The sequence below is a fragment of the Nerophis ophidion genome, unplaced genomic scaffold (genome assembly GCF_033978795.1).
Source record: "Nerophis ophidion isolate RoL-2023_Sa unplaced genomic scaffold, RoL_Noph_v1.0 HiC_scaffold_38, whole genome shotgun sequence".
NCBI lineage: Eukaryota > Metazoa > Chordata > Actinopteri > Syngnathiformes > Syngnathidae > Nerophis > Nerophis ophidion.
The window spans coordinates 388,872-404,100 of NW_026906960.1; the positions used below are offsets into that span (position 1 = coordinate 388,872).

A 15,229-nucleotide genomic window follows, 5' to 3' on the forward strand; every position below is an offset into this window, starting at 1 on the left:
TTGTTGACTTATGTGCTAATCAGACATATTTGGTCGCGGCGTGACTGCCAGCTAATCGATGCTAACATGTTACGCTAATCGACGCTAACATGCTATTTACTGGCGGTGCTAAGACAGACATGGCACAGAGATGTATGGATAACCTGCAGATGCATTTGCAACGATAAAGTCAACGAAATCACAAAGGTGAGTTTTGTTGATGTTGACTGCCAGCTAATCGATGCTAACATGCTATGCTAATTGATGCTAACATGCTATTTACCGGCGGTGCTAAAGCAGACATGGCACAGAGATGTATGGATAACCTGCAAATGCATTTGCAACGATAAAGTCAACGAAATCACAAAGGTGAGTTTTGTTGATGTTGACTGCCAGCTAATCGATGCTAACATGCTATGCTAATTGATGCTAACATGCTATTTACCGGCGGTGCTAAAGCAGACATGGCACAGAGATGTATGGATAACCTGCAAATGCATTTGCAACAATAAAGTCAACAAAATCACAAAGGTGAGTTTTGTTGATGTTGACTGCCAGCTAATCGATGCTAACATGCTACGCTAATCGATGCCAACATGCTATTTACCGGCGGTGCTAAAGCAGACATGGCACAGAGATGTATGGATAACCTGCAGATGCATTTGCAACTATATTACGTTTCCTTCCACCCACATTTTATGCGAAAAAAACACTTACCAATCGACGGATTTAAGTTGCTCCAGTGTCAAAAGATGTGAAAGTCCTGATCGTTTGGTCTGCACATTTTACCGGCGATGCTAACGCAGCTACTCGGCCATGCTATGGCTATGAATAGCGTCAATAGCTATTCGCTCAATAGCTTCAGTTTCTTCTTCAATACTTTCATACTCCAACCATCTGTTTCAATACATGCGTAATCTGTTGAATCGCTTAAATCGCTGAAATCCGAGTCTGAATCCGAGCTAATGTCGCTATATCTTGCTGTGGTATTCCCATTGTTTGTTTACATTGGCAGCCCTGTATGACGTCACAGGGAAATGGATAGTGGTTTCGAAGATAGCGAAAATAAGGCAATTTAAAGCTTTATTTAGGGATATTCCGAGACCGGTAAAATTTTGAGTAAAACTTCAAAAAATACAACAAGCCCCTGGGAACTGATTTTTATTGTTTTAACCCTTTTGAAATTGTGATAATGTTCCCCTTTAAAAGGACACATTTAAAAAAAAAACAAGACTTCTATCAATATCTGCAGTTGCAGCATTTTGTTAATATGAAGGTGAAAAATGTAACAAAGACAAGCATTTGTTTCATTGAACTATTTACAAAAGCATATAATTCAGAAACTATTGATAGAAGTGTTTCATGCTTGTATAAGAAATCATATTTAACTTCATATGTTAAAACAAAATGGGAGAAGGAAGGAGGGATAACTACATCTGAGGAAGAATGGACAATAAAAAGGAGATATCAATGGACTTGTAGCAGCTCACCCAAGTGGAGAGTTTGGCTGGGAAAGTTTTATTCCACCTTCTCAGAAGTCTCAGTATGATAACAACTCCCCTGCCTGTTGGACAAATTGTGGGAATCTAAAGGCAAACCACTAGCATGTTTTCTGGGACTGCTCTGCCATAAAGGACTATTGGAAAGAGATACACCAAGCTCTACAGGATATTTTCAAATCACCCCTTGAAAGTAACATTCTGTTTTTCACACATCGCACCTCAGGATTGGCTGAAAAAAGAGAAATACTTCATGAATATCCTACTAGTGGTTTGTAAAAAGAGCATTACCAGGAAATGGATATTACAGGAGAGCCCGACTTTGAAGAAATGGATGGAAATCACAATGGACATTTATAAAACACAGGAGATAACAGCTTTTATTATTTATAAACTAGAGATATTTACTTCATACTGGGAATACTGGGTTGATTATGTCACGCCACATAAGACTATTTTTATGTTTTTCTAATTAGTGATTAAACTGTTTAAAAAAAAAAGATTACTCCCTATATGTATATAGTTTTTTTCTATGTATTTATTTACTATCTGTTTATACTATTTATTATTATTATCGTTATTAATTTTATTAATATTATTATTACTTTGTTTTTTTGCTGTTTTTTCTCTTTTTGTGGGGGAGGGGTGCAGGTGTCATCGTTGGGAAATAAACAAAAAATAATATGTTGATCTTTCGGGCAGACAATAGATGTATGATGTATGCACATATGATGTAATGGATAACAATGTCAGATGATGGATGTCCATGAAAAAAACAATAATAATAATAATTTGTAAGTAAAAAATACATTGAAATGAAATAAGAGTAGTTGTAGTAGTGACTTCTGTCATGCGGACTGTAGCCTCCACATGAGAGAGAAGTGAGAAGAAGATTGTGTGAATCCTGCCTTCCAGTCCCAGTGTGCTGACATGACACTAGATTGCTTCTCCCTCATTATCCAGCCTGTCAATCTTGGCTCAGCTCATTTCTGACACTCCATTTGTCACATCTGGCAAATTTTGTTCACATTTTGTTCGTGTTTTCCGCTGTTTAATGTTTGAATTCCTGTCCTGTGCTTTTATTTTGGTGGCTCTCCCAGTTTTGTTGGTGTTTTCCCGTGGCAGCTTCACTTCTGTCCCCGAGCATTTCCCCTCACCTTTTTTCTGTTTGCAATCAAGACTATTTCAATTGATCCTCTTGCTACCTTTGTTGTCCGGACATTATTCTTTGTTCACGGGTGACTATCCTTTTAGATGTCAAGCTCGAGTACGCACATATTTTGTGGACGCCGTCTGCTCCACATTTCCTGTGAGTGTTTTGCTGGGTTTCAGCGGTTTGTTTTGTTGTCTTCACAGTTCCCTGTTGCTCTCGGTTGTTGTTCGTTTATCAAAAACATCCATTTTTTTTACTGCATGGTGCCACCTGGTTCATCTGCATCTTAAGAAATCATTCCCAATTTCCGATTTTTGGTGAATTATTGTGAAATTTCCACTGTCATGTTACTCTTTAAGGCTTCACGGTGGAAGAGGGGTTAGTGTGTCTGCCTCACAATACGAAGGTCCTGAGTAGTCAGGGTTCAATCCCGGGCTCAGGATCTTTCTGTGTGGAGTTTGCATGTTCTCCCCGTGAATGTGTGGGTTCCCTCCGGGTACTCCGGCTTCCTCCCACCTCCAAAGACATGCACCTGGGGATAGGCCCCTCCCACCTCCAAAGACATGCACCTGGGGATAGGCCCCTCCCACCTCCAAAGACATGCACCTGGGGATAGGCCCCTCCCACCTCCAAAGACATGTACCTGGGGATAGGCCCCTCCCACCTCCAAAGACATGCACCTGGGGATAGGCCCTTCCCACCTCCAAAGACATGCACCTGGGGATAGGCCCCTCCCACCTCCAAAGACATGCACCTGGGGATAGGTTGATTGGCAACACTAAATGGTCCCTAGTGTGTGAATGTTGTCTGTCTATCTGTGTTGGCCCTGCGATGAGACGGCGACTTGTCCAGGGTGTACAACGCCTTCCGCCCGATTGTAGCTGAGGTAGGCAGCAGCGCCCCCGCGACCCCAAAGGGGAATAAGCGGTAGAAAATGGATGGATGTTACTCTTTATAGTTAACTAATTAGAAAATTAAAAAAATATTTACTGAGTCAGCTGCTAGTTCACATTTTGTGGAGTCATTTTGCTACCTGTCAAGGAGGGAATTTGTTCTTAAATATATATAAATAATCCTTCATATTGCCAGCCATAGTGATTAATTTATTAATGAAAAGAACATTAAAACTTGAATCTGACAAAAAAGTAAAAACAAATGCTGTCTTCCTCGCTGCTAAAACATGATAAAAACATGCAACTGCTAGCCCCCACTTCTCACAATGTGGCGAGGTAGATCTATAAGAGGCACTCTAATATGGTACTTAAATCTCTATTTTTAGTCTTATTATCGAGGAATATTGAGGTCACACTTATATTAAAAAAAGTAATGTTAAAGTTTCATCCAGTATTCTGATGATGATGATGATGATGATGACCATGACGATGACGATGAATCTGTGTCCGAACTTAGGGTCCAAATTTTTTTAACAATGTTATTAATTCATACTTTTAATTGGAAAATAACATCAATAAAGTGCAATGGAGAAAATGTGTTGGAAAAAAAAATAAAAAATAAGATGACCTCTCTTTAACAATGGGAAAATAGAATAAAAATTTAGCAACATATATAATATTCAATAAATGCACACAACTTAAAAAGTCATTCCAGGACAACATATAAGAGTAGAAGATAAGAAGCACAACATTGAACATAAAATATACGTTCATATTAAACATGCTGTGTTTTTAAAGTACATTTAGCACAATCACCGTTTGAGTGTTTTTACATCCCTGCAGCTTCCATGACTGTTACACACTTGTGTCTACTGACCTGATACTTAAACCTGATTGTTTTATCACACAAACGGTTTCTCTCCATTGTGTGTTCTCATGTGTTTGGTCACACATTGCTTTCTGGAGAAACTCTTCTTACAAACAGGGCAAGTAAAAGGTTTCTCTCCAGTATGTATTCTCATGTGTGTGGTCATGTCAGGCTTCATGGAGAAACTCTTCTTACAAACAGAGCAAGGAAAAGGTTTCTCACCAGTGTGTGTCCTCATGTGTGTGGTCATGTGTTGCCATCTGGAGAAACTCTTCTTACAAACAGAGCAAATAAAAGGTTTCTCTCCAGTGTGTGTTCTCATGTGTGTGGTCATGTTACGCTTTGTGGAGAAACTCTTCTTACAAACAGAGCAAGTAAAAGGTTTTTCTCCAGTATGTATTCTCATGTGTGTGGTCATGTCAGGCTTCATGGAGAAACTCTTCTTACAGACAGAGCAAGTAAAAGGTTTCTCTCCAGTGTGTGTTCTCATGTGTGTGGTCATGTGATGCTTTCTGATGAAGCTCTTCTTACAGACAGAGCAAGTGAAAGGTTTCTCACCTGTGTGTATTTTCATGTGTAATGTCATGATACTCTTAGCGTTGAATCTTTTAGCACAAATTGAGCAAGCAAAAGGTTTCTCTCCAGTATGTGTTCTCATGTGTGTGGTCATGTCATTCTTTCTGGGGAAACTCTTCTTACAAACAGAGCAAGTAAAAGGTTTCTCTCCAGTATGTATTGTCATGTGTGTGGACATGTATTGCTTTCTGGAGAAACTCTTCTTACAAACAGGGCAAGTATAAGGTTTCTCTCCAGTATGTGTTCTCATGTGTACTGTAAAATTACTCTTATGTCTAAAAGATTTTTCACATTCAGAGCAGTCAAAGTGTTTGTTGTTAGTGTGATGTCTCGTATCACCTTCAGAGTCATTTTTACTTTTTAAAGGTTTTTGGATGTGGTCACTGTGATCAGAAGAGTCTGACATCATGTGGTCCATGTCTGACAGTGGAGCAAAGATGCTGTCTGGTTCTGACTTTATATCATCTTCGTCATTAACCTCCTCCAACCTTGGAAGCTGCTCCCACAGTTCCTCTTCTTCCTCTATATGAGTGGTCTCGAGCTTCTTCTGTCCCACACTGGAGCTCCACTCCTGCTGCTTGGAGGGAATCTCTTCATGACTCTCTGCTGACACCTGCTGGACGTCTGCAGAACATAGAACACAAATGAGGTGTTACTTATTGAAGTTTGCAGTATTCAAACTATTCACAGGTGAGTTAGGCCAAATAGACAGCACTCCACGTTATGCATTTATTTAGTTTACCTTTTCTTTGGCCCACCCCTATAAAGTTATTCATTTTCTCCACCTACATTCAAAAGACAGCATCCATCTATATCTTGAAAAACAAAAACAATGATGTGTGTGGTGTTTGAGAACAGTTTGTAAGAGCTTGACAGTAAAACTTTTCATGAACTTTAACTCACCTTAATGTGCTGGACGTCTTTGATCATTATGATTTTGGTTTTGGTTTAGAGCAGGGGTCTCAAACATGCGGCCCGCGGGCAAAATTGCGTTCCGCGAAACGTTATTATGCGGCGCGCACTTTGATGTGACAATTTTATGTTGGTGCGGCCCATGAATTTAATCTGAACGGCGCTTGATAGGTCATGCTTGCCCACGTCCCCAATTTTCCCGGGAGACCCCTTAATTTCAGGGCACCAATTCTCTCGAAGCCCCTGTCAATTTTTACCAGATCAACAATATTCAGGGAGTGCCATAAAGGCACTGCCTTTAGCGCCCCCTATATCCTGAATTGACAGCGTGCAAGCCTAATTAGAATAGAATAGAATAAAATAGACTTTATTGTCATTATATTTGCATATAACGAGATTAAAGACTCCAACTTGAGTGGCGGTTGTGGGAACAAATATGGGGTGAAATAAATAACACAAGGGGTAATAAAGGAAAAACTAACAATTGAAATAAACAGACAACTATCCAATAAAAATAACAAGCAATCCTGTACAATATACAGCACACTGTAGAAATACAAAATACTGTACAATATACAGAACAAGACAAGAGTACGGAAGTAATAAATAACAATCAGTATTGCACAGTAGGGTATTAGGGCATGATATTGTGTAGGGGTGAATTATTATTATTATTAGAAGTTAGATTTTAACATGGTGACAGCTCTGGAGAAGAAGCTGTCTCTGAGCCTGTTTGTTCTGGCTCTGATGCACCTGTAGCGCCTGCCTGATGGTAGCAGGTGTAACAGGTGGTAGCCAGGGTGTGTGCTGTCTTTGGTGATGGTTTTTGCTTTCTTGAGGCAACGGGAGTTATGTAAATGCTTCAGGGAGGGCAGGGGGCAGCCGATGATTTTTTGTGCAGACTTTATGACCCTCTAATTCGCCTGTTTGTCTGCTTCAGTGCAGCTGGCGTACCACACTGTTATGCAGAGTGGTCCAGAGTCCAGAACAAAGCAAATTTTGTATTTCATTTGGAAGTCCAGGCGCTATAGTCTGGAGGAAAGCTGGAGAGGAGCAAAATCCAAGTTGCTTGAAATCCAGTGTGTTCCCACAGTCAGCAATGGTTTGGGGAGCCATGTCAGCTGCTGGTTTTTGTCCACTGTGTTTAATCAAGTCTAGAGTCAATGCAGCTGTGTACCAAGAGCACTCCATGCTTCCATCTGTTGTAAAGCTCTATGGAGATGATGACTTCATCTTCCAGCATGATCTGCCAGAACCAGCAGGAACTGGTGTACTGACCATGGCATTACTGTCCGCGATTGGCCTGCCAACTCCCCTGACCTGAACCCCTTAGAGAATTTGTGGGGTATTGTGAAGAAGAAGCTGTAAGACACCAGACCCAATAATGCAAATGAGTTTAAGGCCACTAGCGAAGCATCCTGAGCATCCATAACACCTCAGCAATGCCACAGGCCGATTGCCTCCATGCCACGCCGCATTGATGCAGTAATCCATGCGAAAGGATTCCCAACCAAGTACTTAGTGCATTATTTGACATTTTCAAATATTTGATTTTGTTTTGCTGTTATAATTTTTTTTTACTTGGTCCGAGGAAATATTCAAATTTTTTGAGATAGGATTTTTGAGTTTTCTTAAGCTGTATGCCATAATCAGCAATATTAAAATAATAAAAGGATTGCAATATTTCAGTTGATGTGTAATGCATCCAGAATGTCTGACATTTCCATGTTTTTGGTTTCATTACAGAAAATAATTTTCTGAGACAATCCTATACATATATATATATATATATATATATATATATATATATATATATACATACATAAGAGAGATAACTTGAAGTAAATAATGAAGATTGAAAACCAATTACAAAAAACAGAATCCCAAACAAATTTACTAAAAGCTTACCTTTTTTAATTTGGCATAGTATGTATATATTATTAATGTTGTAAATAAACTCTTAATACATCTAGAACAGGGGTGGGCAACCCGCAGCTCCGGAGCCGCATGTAGCTCTTTGGCCACCCTGATGTAGCTCAGCTGCATAATCACCGACCCCCCTGGTTATTTCGGGAGGTTTCCTTATTTTGGTGCATCTCCCGGACATCAACCGGGGCTAATAGTCTCCGATTTTCAGTCGGACAACAATATTGAGGGTGTGCCGTGATGGCTTTACTTTTAACATCCTCTGCGAACAGAACAGAACGTGTGTCGCTTGAGGTGGGTGGGGTTGGGGGGCAGGGTTTGGTGCTAGCGGGGTGTATAATGTAGCCACGGAAAGTCACGGATGCATGGGATTGTGGGTATTTGTTCTGTTCTGTTTATGTTGTGTTACTGTGAGAATGTCCTCCCGAAATGTGTTTGTCATTCTTGTATAATCTTGTATAATGTTGTGCTTACTTGGACTGTGATGAAGCTGTGAGGACTCAGGTGGTTTGTCTTCATGCTCTTCAGTCTTCACAGAGACAACAGTCAGTGGAAACTTGCTGACATCAGCCTCCTCCTGCCCTACAGGACACTCTCCCTCCTGACTCATCCACACTTCCTCCTCTTCCTCTTTCATGTGGGGGGGCTGTGGATCCTCCTCTTCCTCTTTAATGTGAGGAGGCTGCTGGATGTCTGTTGGGTAAATAAGTAAATAAGATAAAGAGAGTATAGAAATAGTTTTGAACTGACACTGTTAACACAATGACATGATTTGTGTTCTTTTGTGTATTGTGTTAAAAGTGTGTAGCAAAACAACCAATAAAAACACTGGAAATACCTACTTTTTTCCTAAAAATTATTCAAAAGTGGTAGTGAGTACACAAACAGACTCGGAAATTTGATGGGGGGCAATTTGAAAAGTTTGTATAAGTGTGAGGCAGCATTGATTGAAGCATTCTTAACTTCACTGATGTAAAGTGGGTAAATATTTAATTCTGTACACGGTCTGTTAAACCTACTCTTTATCTGTAAACTTAACCATAATATTATAATGATATTGTCATTACCATAACTTAAATATCATGGAAATAAAAAAATATATAATTCCAAAATCACTAAAAAAAAACAAAAAACATTCATGGTATGTTTTTGTTATCATGCAACATACTTTCTTGAGGTCATTTTGTTGGCTGGGCCAAAAGGAACTTTTACCAAAACATGTTTTACTATGTGCTGTTTTATGGAGTATCTCCATCAACAATTCCTCTTTAGGAATTGGAGACCATCTACGACACGCTGAAGGAAAGTCAGTCACCTTTATGTTCTTTTAATAAAACAAGTGTTGACTACTTTGGTTACTGAAAATAAATGTTTACTTTCACTTATTGATGCATGTAGGTCAGAGTCAGGAAGGGAAATAATTAGATTTGATTACAGTATAAAATATATTTGGTGAGTGTATGAGTTTAGTGTAAAAATGTTGACACATGTTTCCATCTTCTTGGGGACTGGAACACAGATATGTCCTGAAAGGATGCACCCATTTTTAAAACCTTCACTAAGCTGTGCCACCAACATTGTCTCACTTAGCTCATTAAGCAAACTACCAGGGTGAGTGAGTCCTTTTAAACCTTCATAGACCTCCTTGTTACTTCTGACCAGTCTCAGATCACCACGAGTGGAACTACTGTGTGCGGCTTAAGTGATCATTCCATCATTTTCTGTACCCATAAAGAACATAGAACCGAGGCTGACGGCCACAAAACAAGAGAAGCTAGAATCCTCAAGACCTAGACTAGCAAGGCTTTCAATGACAAACTGCCGAAATAAGACTTGCCTCGGTACCTGCAAGTACACAGGTCTTTGGGTCAATTCCTAACCTCAGAAAAGTAAATAACTTCACAGTCAAAGTGGGCGACAATATTATAACAAACAAAAATTAGATTAACTTTCTTGGCTGCATCGTAGAGACTAATCTCTCCAGTGAAAAAATGACTACTCAGGTAGTGAAAGAATCAACCGACAAATTATATTCTTACTAATGTTGTCCGATACCAATATTTTGGTACCGAGACCTGTACAAAAATGTATTTTGATACTTTTCTAAAAAAAAGGGATCACAGAAAAGTGCTTTATTGGCTTTCTTAAAATAACATTTTTTTGGGGGTACATTAAACATGTTTCCTATTGCAAGTTTGTGAACATACTGGACAACTTGTCTTTTAGTAGTAAGTATATAAAGAAAAGCTCCTAATTTAGTCTGTTGACATATGCAGTAACATATTGTGTCATTTATATTCTATTATTATTAGGTCAAAATTATTAAGGACATGTGGTAAAATATGGATTATTAATTTACTTGTTCATTAACTGTAAATATCTGCTTATTTTCTGTTTTAACATGTTCTACCTACACTTCTGTTAAAATGTAATAATCACTTATGTTTCTGTTGTTTGGATACTTTACATTAGTTTTGGATGATACCATAAATGTGGGTATCAATCTGATACCAAGTAGTTACAGGATCATATATTGGTCATATTCAAAGTCCTCACGGGTCCAGTGACATATTTCCTGAGTTTATAAACATAATATAAATAAATACAAATAAAAAAACGGAAGAAGATGTGATGGCAAAACATTTTGATGTAAACATAGAAGTAGTACTTTTTAGAGGTGGTTTAGTACCGAATATGATTAATGCAGTTGAGATGGGGTCCAACCCCCCCCGCGACCCCAAACGTGACAAGCAGTAGAAAATGGATGGATGGATGGATAGTATCACGGTACTTTACCAATACCGGCATTCCGTACACCCTTACTTCTAATATAGTAGGATCACCCCGCTGGTGGGTAGAAATACACTTAAGACTCTGACACAAGCACTCATTTAAAGGCCTACTGAAAGCCACTACTAGCGACCACACAGTCTGATAGTTTATATATCAATGATGAAATATTAACATTGCAACACATGCCAATACGGACGGTTTAGTTTACTAAATTGCAATTTTAAATTTCCTGCGGAGTTTATTGGTGAAAACGTCAAGGAAATATTAGCGGTGCACCACACACAGCTAAAAGTTGTCTGCTTTAACGGCATAATTACACAGTATTTTGGACATCTGTGTTGCTGAATCTTTTGCAATTTGTTCAATTAATAATGGAGAAGTCAAAGTAGAAAGATGGAGTTGGGAAGCTTTAACCTTTAGCCACACAAACACACGGTGATTCCTTGTTTAAAATTCCCGGAGGTGAAACTTTACTATGGATCAGAGCGGTCCAGCAAACATGGATCCCGACCAAATGTCAACCTGCAGGTTTCGGTGAGAAAATTGTGGTTAAAAAGTCACCTCTTACCGGAGATCAGCTGAACTTGCGCCATCCATACAGCTGCCGTCGACTTCCCTCAGAGACTGGCCTCAAGACAGCCGTGGACACACCCCTCCAACTATCAGGTACTATTAAACTCACTAATACGTCACTTCCTGTTCATGAGAAAGGACGCAAAAGAAAAAGGCTCCGCTTTTGCTACCGGACTTTTTATTTATTCTGAAGATTTTGACCACTGATTTGCGATCACAGCCACAGGAGAGTCACCTGGCATCCTTGACCTCATTTTGGTCAGTTGTGAGGCACTGATACGCTGAAATAAGGCAAGTTGGATGATACGTTTGCCTCAAGCCATCGGCGCCTTACCGCAGCTCAAAGCGGTTGCCGAGCAACCAAAAGCTACGGCGAGTTTACAGCTGTTTTAAAGTGCTTCCAACGGCGCAGAGTGTTATAAGTTGACAGACTAACACCTGAAATCGATCTGTGAACAACGCAATGCACGCATTGTTGGAACAAACAAGTTAAACGTGCTGCAAGTTGCTAAAGTAACTGCCGTTTAAGACACAAGAGTCACTGATGTCATCGATCTGCCACAATGCCAAAAGTTAAAGAGAAGACTGAAAGCCAAAACCTTCGGTGTCAGCCGACACAGGACACAACTGGGACCAAGATTTGAGACTGGAAACAGGACATGATGGGAATCAAGAAGGAGTACTACTAAAAATACTCCATGAATTAAAAGAAGATTGGAAAGAAATGAAAGAAGAAATGAAAGAAATAAAAAAAGATCTGAAAAAAGCAATGGAAGAACACAAACAAGATGTGAAAAGTCTGCAAACTCAAATCATCACCAGAAAAAATGAAGTCTCTGATATGTGCCAACAATTGAAGACCTTTCAAGAAGATATGCGCCAACAAATGAAGACCCTTCAAGAAGACAACTCCATGCTGTGGAATATCATAGATGAAATGGAGCAGGATAAAGGAATGAATGATATCATCGTGACAAGGCACCGAATTAAACCAAGATCCTATGCGAAGGCTGTGAATAATGAAGGTGAACCAGATGAAATGGACCTTGTCTCGGCAGAACAGCAAGTGGTCAACTTTCTGCAATCAAAGGAAATTGAAATCGATATTATTACCATCGAAACATGCATCCCACTGAACAGAAGAGACAACAACGCCACTCCAGTCGTGCTCGTGAAACTCGTAAACAGAACATCTAAAATGGCATTGCTGAGACAGGGAAAGAAGCTGAAGGGAACAAATGTGTACATGAATGAGCATCTCACTAAACATAATGCTGGAATCGCCAAGAAAGCACGCAACTTGAGAAAGCAGGGAAAAATCCAGGGAACTTGGAGCGCCAACTGTAAAATCTACATCAAGCTGAATGGAGGTCCAGAGGCAAGAGTAATTGTTGTCAATGACATCAAAGACCTGGACAAATTTGAAGTTTACACAGCTTCCACAGCAACGATGATAATGGACTCTGACAGAAAACAAGCACCTAAATTCAACATCAACACTACTACACTGCAAGGGACGACTAAAAAAGAAGACCTAGATTCAGGACTGCATCCATATACACTTATAGACATTATTGAAACCACATCAAAGATTGTTGAGCAAGGAAATATGGAACTACAAAACTTCTGCAACAAAGAGCACAAAAACCAGGATTTGGAAAACGATATAGATCCAGATACACATTTTTTTCCCCACATTAGTAATAATTGTTTTTATTACAAAGATGAGCAATAGAATAGCATCATTAAAAGTGATAACAAATTGTCAATTGTTCATTTTAATAGCAGAAGCTTGTATGCAAACTACAACAACATTAAGAACTTTTTGGAGCACATCAACAAACCCTTCAAAGTGATCGCTGTCGCAGAAACATGGATTGATGATAAAAAAGGAATAGATTTTGATCTGGAAAGATATGAACTAAACTACATCAACAGAGCCAACAAAAATGGAGGAGGAGTAGTTGTGTATGTGATGAAGAACCCGAACCTCAAAGTGGTAAAAAACATGTCATTAGCTATAGATAATATCTTAGAATGTATTACCATTGAAATATGTCAGGAAAATAGCAAAAACATAGTAATCAGTTGTATATATAGATCACCTAAGTCAAGTATAGAAACATTTGAAGAATGGATCAAGGCAACTTACATGGACAATGGTAAAAAAATAATTTTCTTATGTGGTGACTTTAATATTGACTTATTGAACCCTAACAAGCAAAAGTTTATTGATGACTTCATTGATACAATGTACAGCATCAGTTTATATCCTAAAATCACAAAGCCAAGCAGAATCACAGGACACTGTGCCACACTTATTGATCATATTTTTACCAATGATTTTGATAATAACACCACAAGTGGTCTACTTATAACCGACTTTAGGGATCATCTGCCAGTTTTTACAATATATGATGGAAACTGCAAAAAGAACATGGAAGACAGAAGGACATTTCAAAGACTGTGCACAGAGAAGAGGATGATTGCTTTCAAAATGGAGCAACAAAAGCAAGATTGGGACAATGTGTACAATGAAGAAGAGGTTGATGAAGCATATGAACATTTCTTAAACAAGTTCATAATACTTTATGACAAACATTGTCCATGGAGACAACTCAGTAGTAAACATCCATCCATTTTCTACCGCTTATTCCCTTTTGGGGTCGCTGGCGCCTATCAGCTACAATCGGGCGGAACAGTAGTAAACATAGAACGAATAATTAACCATGGATGACAAAAGGATTAAAAAATGCTTGTAAGAAGAAGAATACACTATATATAAAATTTATAGTACAAAGAACTACAGAGGCAGAAGTTAAGTAAAAAAAAGTATTAAACAAGTTAACAAACATACTACGATCATGTAGAAAAGAATATTACAGTGAATTATTGGACAGGAACAAAAATAATCTGAGAGCAACATGGGGCATTCTCAATAGCATTATTAAAAATGGCACTAAGAGGGATTACCCCCAATACTTCTTAGATGGAAATAAACATAATGACAACATAAAGGAAGTAGTCGAAAGCTTTAATAACTACTTTGTAAATATTGGACCAAAATTGGAAGAAAGGATTCCAGACCCAGTTTCAATTGAGGACTATAATGATACCATAGAGCGAAATCCCAACTCCATGTTCCTCAGAAATGTGACACAGGAGGAAATAGTTAAAATCGTGAAAAAGTGTAAATCAAACACTTCAACTGATTGTAACGGAATTGATATGGATACGATAAAAAAGGTTATTGATGAGATCTCAGGACCATTAATGTATATTAGTAACCTATCATTTCAAACAGGTACATCTCCAAACAAAATGAAAATAGCTAAAGTTGCACCAATTTATAAGACTGGAGATAAACATCTAGTTACAAATTATAGACCTGTTTCTTTACTTTCACAATTTTCTAAAATCATTGAAAAACTGTCCAATAACAGATTAGAAAGTTTCATAAATAAAAATAGAATACTCGAAGAGAACCAATATGGATACAGAGCTAATGTTTCAACTTCAATGGCTTTAATTGAAATCACAGAAGAAATGACCAATGCAATAGATAGTAAAAAATGTGCAGCAGCAGTGTTTATGGATCTAACTAAAGCATTTGACACAATTAATCACAATATTTTAATCAAAAAACTGGAACGATATGGCATCAGAGGGTTAGTCTTCAATTGGATAAGAAGTTATCTAACGAACAGGAAACAATACGTGAAGCTAGGCGAACACACTTCTACAACACTAAATATATCCTGTGGTGTACCTCAGGGATCAATACTAGAACCTAAATTATTCAATCTCTATATAAATAACATTTGTAAAGTTACAAGAGATGTAAAGTTAGTATTATTTACGGATGAAACAACAGCGTTTGGTTGAGGAGAGAACACACAGAGGATAATACAAATAATAACAGAAGAAATGAACAAATTAAAAAAATGGTTTGACAAAAACAGACTATCATTGAATCTCAGTAAGACTAAAATAATGCCATTTGGTAACAGTAGAAAAGAAGTTTCAAACACAAATACAAATAGACGGAATAGAAATT

At 38.4% G+C, this 15,229-nt stretch overlaps 1 protein-coding gene across 1 annotated transcript in view; it reads right to left on the reverse strand.

Annotated features, from left to right (window-relative positions):
- Positions 1 to 3,721: 3,721 nt before the first annotated feature.
- Positions 3,722 to 15,229, reverse strand: part of LOC133546723 (zinc finger protein 568-like) — a 55,604-nt gene continuing 44,096 nt past the window's right edge. The window contains exons 5-6 of the mRNA XM_061892526.1: positions 8,281 to 8,499; positions 3,722 to 5,592 (exon numbers count right to left, since the gene is read on the reverse strand). Coding sequence (XP_061748510.1) covers positions 4,427 to 5,592; positions 8,281 to 8,499 — 1,385 coding nt within the window. The 3' untranslated portion in view covers positions 3,722 to 4,426. The remainder of the gene's footprint in view (positions 5,593 to 8,280; positions 8,500 to 15,229) is intronic.